Genomic DNA, 7,792 nt, shown 5'->3' on the forward strand with positions numbered 1-7,792 from the left:
CCATGGGTTAGTGGACCTTCAAAAACATAAGCTATACATCATCTGTCAGTATATTATTTAAACTGAGTATGTAGCAGGAACTCAGTAATTGTGCATGGCATTGAGATTATACTGTATTTCTAATGACAAATATTATTTAGTTTTGACCTTCCTTCTCCCACAGATCTGTACCAGATATTCAAATATTTTTCAGAGATCTGTAACTAGGATTAAGAAGGGACATAAATGCAGGAAAAATACAGATAAAACTCAAACTCTTCTTGGTATTTGTCAAAGGTACTAGTTCTGATGTCCTGTCAGAGCAAAAAATAGATCTGGTTATATCAGGAGTTCAAAGTTACTGTTAACATTCTTATACACTTTATTTTCTAACTACCAAGAAGTCATTAAATACAATTATCCAAATCTAGGTTTCTTTAGAACCCTATTGCTGCTGCTGCTGTTAAGTCGCTTCAGTCATGTCCAACTCTGTGCAACCCCATAGACGGCAGCCCACCAGGCTCCCCCGTCCCTGGGATTCTCCAGGCAAGAACACTGGAGTGGGTTGCCATTTCCTTCTCCAATGCATGAAAGTGAGAAGTGAAAGTGAAGTCGCTCAGTCGTGTCCGACTCTTAGTGACCCCATGGACTGCAGCCTACCAGGCTCCTCTGTCCATGGGATTTTCCAGGGAAAAGTACTGGAGTGGGGTGCCATTGCCTTCTCTGTAGAACCCTATTATTATGGTACGAAAACTGATTTAGATTATGTACAAGGACACTGCACTCTCAATACAGAGTTTCACTTTGCCTTTTTTATCCATTAAAATATCTGCATATGAGAAAGAAATTTTCTATAAACAAAAGGCCTAATTTGCTTCTGTAAACTAGTCTCTTTGGACAAACTAGTCTCAAGTTCTCTTTTGACAAACCACCCAAAAGAGAGTGTAGCATTATACCCTAGGGTAATGTGTAAAGGAACAGGATTCAGTGTTGTGAGGAGAAAAGAAGAGCAATATTTATATGAAGGCATGGGCTAGGGGTGCCATATGGGATGAGATGATAGAGAATGCTATAAAATAGTAACTTTTTGCTGTCTCCATAACTTTTAAAGGGCAAAAATCTCTCAGAGATATGGCAGTTCCTATCAACAATAGTGCCAGCAATTTCTTCTTCATACTGATGGATTTCCCAGGACTGGAGATGGCTCATTGCTGGACAGCTATTCCTGTCTGCCTCATCTGTGTTCTCTCTCTGCTGGGCAACACCACCATACTGTACATTGTCAAGTCTGTTCCCAGCCTCCACACTCCCATGTACCTCTTCCTCTCCATGCTCTCAGTGGCTGACCTGGGCCTCGCAGTTTCCACACTGCCTTCCATGGCAGCTGTTTTTCTCCTGGGCCAGAGGAAGGTGGGAGCTGCAACCTGCTTTGTGCAACTCTTCTTCATCCACACATGCTCAGTAATTGAATCAGCTGTGCTGTTGGCCATGGCTTTTGACCGCTGTGTGGCTATCCGAGAGCCCTTACGCTATGCCACCATCCTGACAGCCAAGTGCATCGGGGCCACTGGGCTGGCCAGTGTGACCCGTAGTGCTGCCCTCCACCTGCCCCTGCCTGTACTCCTTGGAAGACTGCAATTCCCACCTGTGAATGCACTGTCACATTCCTACTGTGTTCACCCTGATGTTCTGAGGCTGGCCAGTTCCAGCACAGTTGTGAACAGTGGCCTTGGGCTCTTTGTGATGCTCTCCACATTGGGGCTGGATGCGGTCCTCATTCTCCTCTCCTATGTGATGATTTTGAAGACAATATTGAGCATTGCTTCCAATGCTGGACGACTGAAAGCCCTCAATACTTGCATTTCCCATATTTGTGCTGTACTATTATTTTACACCCCACTGATCAGCCTGTCTGTGATCCATCGCTTTGGGAAAAAGAAGCTGCCAGTTCAGATATACATGCTTCTCTCCTATTTGCACTTTCTTGTACCTCCAATGCTCAACCCAATTGTCTACACTGTCAAAACCAAAGAGATTCGAGCACGCATTCTGAAGATGCTCCAACCCAGTAAACTCTGAGCCTCAGGGTTGAAATCCTGGTTATGATTACCAGCTTGCTGACTGAAGATTTCTCAGAGAGGAGGCAGAGAATTCTTTTCATACAATCTATCAATTAATTAGTCAGAAACACTGACCAAAATACTTTTTGGTGTTTTTCCAGCCTGCTTAACAGTGCCTGCTTAATGAAAAACAAACTAACCAACAGATGTGTTTCTTATTTGACAAAGTCATTATCAGTCTGCAGACTACTCAGATTATTGCAGAGGAAACCGACAGCCTCCTGAGAATATCATTTTCATGTAAAAGCAAGCAAATTAGAAGAGTAGGATTCCAAATGACATCTAATGATGCCTTCCAACTAAAAACCTAGAACCATACAAAATTAAGCTCGAGAGCCTCGCTTTGTTGTACTGTCTGAGAATTTGACAAATATGTGAAATCAAAATATATTTTTCTTATGATTTGCATACTAACTCGAGATGTGGGTTACACTGGTTAATGTAAACCAAGTAGAATATTTCAAAAAATTGAAGTGCATTTTGAATAAATAAATACATTATTATAATAAAATTAAATGTATTACAATGTGAATATTATGCAGATAAGTGTTTTTTTAAGCTTCATGAGGTATAAAAAGCATATACAGACTCCAGGATTCTTCAGCCCTCTGAATGTAATTAAAGCACTGCTCTTCACTTTCTAATAAAGACATGGGATATTCTGAGACTTCACAAACTATCGTGTTATAGTCTTTGAATGATGAATACCATGTACAACTGAATTTTCTCTGAATTTTAAGGAGGATTTAAAAGGTAAGCAGAGCTGTCATCCTGCAAGGCCATTTTTATGAGAATTGACTAGGCTTTCATAGACAAGTCAAAGCTAGAAAAACTGGTTTGCTTTGGTGTCATGGTTTCTTTCTTTCAAAAGTAAATCTTGAGTTAACTTCTTTGATAGAACTGCTCTATCAGTTACAAACTGATTATATTATATTATTACAAACATAATCTGTACTAGTGATATAGGGAAGAGCAAATTCTGACTCTATATTGCATCTGTTTCTTTCATTTTAATATTTGCTTACCATTGCTTTTGTTCACTAAAATGATATTGTCTGTACATAATGGTCTGCCATAGGGAACCCTGCCCCTCTATCTGAATGTTAAACCAAAATGCCTTTGTTCAGGACCCTGTCCACATGTAGATATCTACAGGAAGGAAGACATTAACACATCACTTCCCTGAGACTGGCCATTCCAGCAGATATTTGTAAGATTAATGACCTTCTCCTTTTACTTCCTCACCTTCCCCCTCCCACATCTGTGTTATATGAAAGAATCTGGCATCCAGACCCCAATAAGATGTTATTTTTAGACAGTAGTCTGCCATGTTTTACAGCAGCCAGCTTCCTATATAAGGTTGTATTCCTTGCCTCAACACCTAGTCTCTTGGATTTATTGATTCTTTATGTGGTGAGCTTCCCTGATAGCTTAGTTGGTAAAGAATCCTCCTGCAATCCAGGAGACCCTGGTTCAATCCGTGGGTTGGGAAGAACCCCTGGAAAAGGGATAGGCTACCCACTTCAGTATTCTTGGGCTTCCCTTGTGGTTCAGCTGGTAAAGAATACACCTGCAATGCAGGAGACCTTGGTTCATCCCTGGGTTGGGAAGATCCCCTGAAGAAGGGAAAGGGTATCCACTCTAGTAATCTGGGCCAGAGGATTCCACGGACTAACTGTATAGTTCATGGGGTCCCAAAGAGTTGGACAAGATTAAGCAACTTTCACTTTCATATGTGGTAAGCAGAGGGAGCTTGGGTTTGGTAATACTAGGTAACATTAGGTCAAGCAAGTCTGTCACTCACAGGCTAATACTTTCCTCCATTAGGAAGAGAACTGCTCTAAATTTGCATTCAATTTCCCTGTCTGAGCTTGTAAAATACAGTCAGGCAGAAAGCCCAGATGGATATGAATTTCACATCTTGTTTCCTTTATCACAAGAAATCAAAGATCTTCCTGCTTGTTTTTCAAGGTTTGGTATATTTTACATATCTTGCCCAGAGTTAGAGTTATTTATTTATTAGTTGGAATATGTTTAATACCTATTATTTCTTTATAACATATAACATGAAGGTGGAAATTTAAGTGGAAAATTTTTCAAGCCTCTATTTTTCTGCATTCATACTCAGGGATTTGACAAGTAAGTGTGTCTACAAAAATTAAGCTTTCATTTTATTTTGCCTATACAGTGAAACAAAGAACTTTACAAAACATTATTTCATAGTAGCATTAGTTGTCTTGGTTTTCAATGCTGTGGCTAAATTTCTAATTTCTATTTAACTATAGAGACATTTCCTCAAAGTTGGAAAGTCTTTCATTTTATTGAACTTTAAAATTTCTGTGGCAACAATACAAAGTTTCTTTGCTGCATTTGTATGACCATCATTATCATATAATTTATTTAATGTTGAATACATGCTTTTAAAATAACTTACTAGTGATTTGTATGTTATTATATTAAAAACTCATTGTAATATTATAAAATAATAATCATATTAAAATAGATAATTATTTGAATATTTGAATAACAACAAGCAATGTTTTAAATTTTTTAATGGAGTACCTGGTTTAATCCTCAAAACTATGGTGAATTAGCTCTTTTCACTATTCCAATTTCATGGATAAGGAAACTGAGTCAATGAGAGATTAAATAACATACCCAAGTATTCTGAGCTATTAAGGGACAGAGTTAAGATTCAATCCTAGACAGTTTAACGCTAGGGCCATTGATGTTAATCATATATCTGTTACTTCCCAATGGTAGTAATATTATATTTTAGGGACATGAGAAACGAGCCCCAAAAGAGCCTGCACATTAGACAATTACCAGTAAAGACTTTTTTCAACTCAGGCCTTTCTGATGTTGAAGCTTATACTCTCAAAAAGGCCAATTGCTTTTTAATTGTAATATATAGGGACTCGGTAACTGAAAAATTCAGCCTTGGCAGGTCCAAAGAACTTTCCATCACAACAGTCTTTGGCCCATTGCAAAACTTGTTTGGCAGTGACATGGTTAAAGGTAGTGCTTCCCCAAAGCCCAGAGTGTTTAGCAAGGGAGAAAATTCAGGAATGTACCCAGGAGAGGGGTGGGAAAGGTTCTCAGATCTTATCTCCTTCTGGGTAAGTAAACAATCTGTGGGGTTTGGAGGGGAAAGAAGGAGTAAAACCAATTTGCCAAGTTTCCTTATTAGTGCTAGTTTAAGGACTTGTTAATATGTTTTGAATTAAGACCCTGAAAAAGGATATTATACTGAAGATTTAGAGGAAGAAAAGGGGCTCTTCATCTTCAGATACTATCTAGGAGCTATTGGGTATGTTTTCTAAAGAATTTCTCAAAAGTTTAAAAATAAAATAAAACTTAAAAAAAAGAAATAATAAACAATCTATAATAGGAAAAAAAAAGTGTTGTCATAACAGATAGAACTAATTAAATAGCAAGTAGGAGCTGGCAACTTATTTTCAAAAGCCTCCACTGTCTTAAATACAGGTTGATATGTGTATACCTGAATTTCTAGGCAGATGGATTCTATGCTTCTTAAGGTAGATAAGCTAAAGTGAGGAAAAGTTTAAGGAACAGATTGGTATAGGGATTGCTGGTTTGTGAAGACAGTTTGAAAAGATGGTCTGTTTCTCCTTACAAGATGGAAGTGAACAAAAAGATGTGAATTGATAGGCCTAAGGTGATCAAGATTAATTGCAATTTTGTCTAAATCTCTAAAGAATCAGCATTGAAAAAGTGCCTTGGATTTTGAGTATGGTAAGTAAATTTTCTAAATTAAAGGATGGACAAATATTCACAGTTATTATTTACTTTCTAAATACTTTATAGAATACTAGGAACTCTTCTATCCACTGTCTTAGTTTATCTTCAAGTAAAACTATCAGATTGACAAAGCGAAATTAGCATAGTATATGTGAGTGTGTGTATGTAGTGTGAGAGGAGAATCCTTTATGAACATGAAGCCTATTCTTTGATTATTACTATCATGGCAGAATATTCTCTCTCAATGCTGTTGATCTGAATCCTAATGTGCCTAAGGATTCTATGGTCATTCCCTGTGGCTCAGCTGGTAAAGAATCTGCCTGCAATACAGGAGACCCAGTCCCTGGGATGGGAAAAATCCCCTGGAGAAGGGAGAGGCTATCCACTCCAGTATTCTGGCCTGGAGAATTCCATGAACTGTATAGTCCATGGGGTCGCAAAGAGTCAGACATGACTGAGCAAGACTTTCACTTTAATGTGCCTGCAGAAGAAAGTAAATATTGGTGTTAGAAAATCCAGTGTGGCTTCCCACTTTGTACCTTAATGCCACAGGTTTTCTCCTAGTTGGAAATCTGTGGACAAAACAAAAGGAGGCATTCCTATGAGGAAGAAGCTCACAGTGCATCCTTAACTCTTGTGGAAACAGCTCTTGTTTAAGTTCAAGTTTTATCCAAGTTGCTTTGTTTGTTTATTTATTTAGTATTTTATTGCTGGAGCCTGAACCAGAGGCAGGTACCCAGACTTTTATTCTGCTTCTTACAATGAAATCCCTTCACTCAGAAAATACTTTTTTAAAAAATATTAAAACAAGAAAAATCATCACATACACGTGAATACACACACAAAAAAAACAAAACTTTCCCTTTCCTAAGCAGTCAGTTTAGTACAAAACATAAAAAAATAATAATACACACTACATATATGAGCATCTCAGTGTCTTGTTTCAGAACTCCATTTTCTCAAAGACTAAGTAAGTGAAATAATGCCAGGAACCCTGAATATGCTTATTTTAGAGGCATTCATTGTACTTTTACCTATACATGTAAAACCTGTGAGTGAAGCAAAGGGTCTTTCAATCTGTTAAAGAAATGTTAAAGATTCTTCTCTAACTTTGAAGAAACCCCAGGGTGAAGATAAGATGGAATTCAGTAATTGTCTAGAAATTTCATAAATCTGTATGTAAAAAGGATAAAAAAGCATGTCCAACTTTCTACAGCAGCAGAATTTAGTGGACAGATTACTTTAATAACAATGCGATACTTTTCAAACAGATTCTTTACCCAGTGAGCCATCAGGGAAGTCCTGAAAAAAAATTTTTTTTTCAAATAGTATTCTTATTTACTATAATCTCTACAGGTTTCTTTAATCTTTAATGATCTATGGTAAACTCATTTGGTAGAAAGAAAATGAAAGTGAAGTTGCTCAGTCGCGTCTGACTCTGCGACCCCATGGACTGTAGCCTACCAGGTTCCACCATCCATGGGATTTTCCAGGCAAGAATACTGGAGTGGGTTCCCATTTCCTTCTCCAGGATATCTTCCCAACCCAGGGATTGAACCCCGGTCTCCCACACGGTAGTCATTGTAGGCAGATGCTTTACGGTCTGAGCCACCAGGGAAGATCCAAACTCATTTGGTACATCCTACTAAAACACTCTGTTTGTGACTGTCTTTGTTGATCCCATCTCAGAATTTGGCACTAAGATGCAAGGTTTCTTTCTTTGTCTAAGAGTGTTCCTTTTCTCTTAACTCATGACTTTTGATTCTCCCCCACTTTTTTGTTTTAATGAGACTTCAAGAGCACTGCACTCATCTGTTTACTAAGCAATACTATTCCCAAGAATGTACCACAGTGACCCTCAGACTTCAGTTTGCATCAGAATTACCTGGAGAATTGGTTAAAGCACCTTAATTCTGGGCTTCTTCCTGAGA

General features: G+C 38.1%; 1 protein-coding gene across 1 annotated transcript; it reads left to right on the forward strand.

Moving 5' to 3' along the window:
* Nucleotides 1-982: 982 nt before the first annotated feature.
* On the forward strand, nucleotides 983-2,058 carry LOC147358085 (olfactory receptor 51G1-like). The gene has a single exon (XM_086342040.1). The coding sequence runs from the start codon at nucleotides 1,111-1,113 to the stop codon at nucleotides 2,056-2,058; it is 948 nt and encodes a 315-aa protein (XP_086198166.1). The 5' UTR covers nucleotides 983-1,110.
* Nucleotides 2,059-7,792: the final 5,734 nt, after the last annotated feature.

This window comes from Bos grunniens, chromosome 15 (genome assembly GCF_055505025.1).
Source record: "Bos grunniens cultivar Pamir isolate PY7600 chromosome 15, Bosgru_T2T1.0, whole genome shotgun sequence".
In the NCBI taxonomy this organism is placed as follows: domain Eukaryota; kingdom Metazoa; phylum Chordata; class Mammalia; order Artiodactyla; family Bovidae; genus Bos; species Bos grunniens.

Excerpts from the sequence above, each read along its gene's own strand:
- LOC147358085 (XM_086342040.1), top strand. The coding sequence starts at position 1,111 with ATGGCAGTTCCTATCAACAATAGTGCCAGCAATTTCTTCTTCATACTG.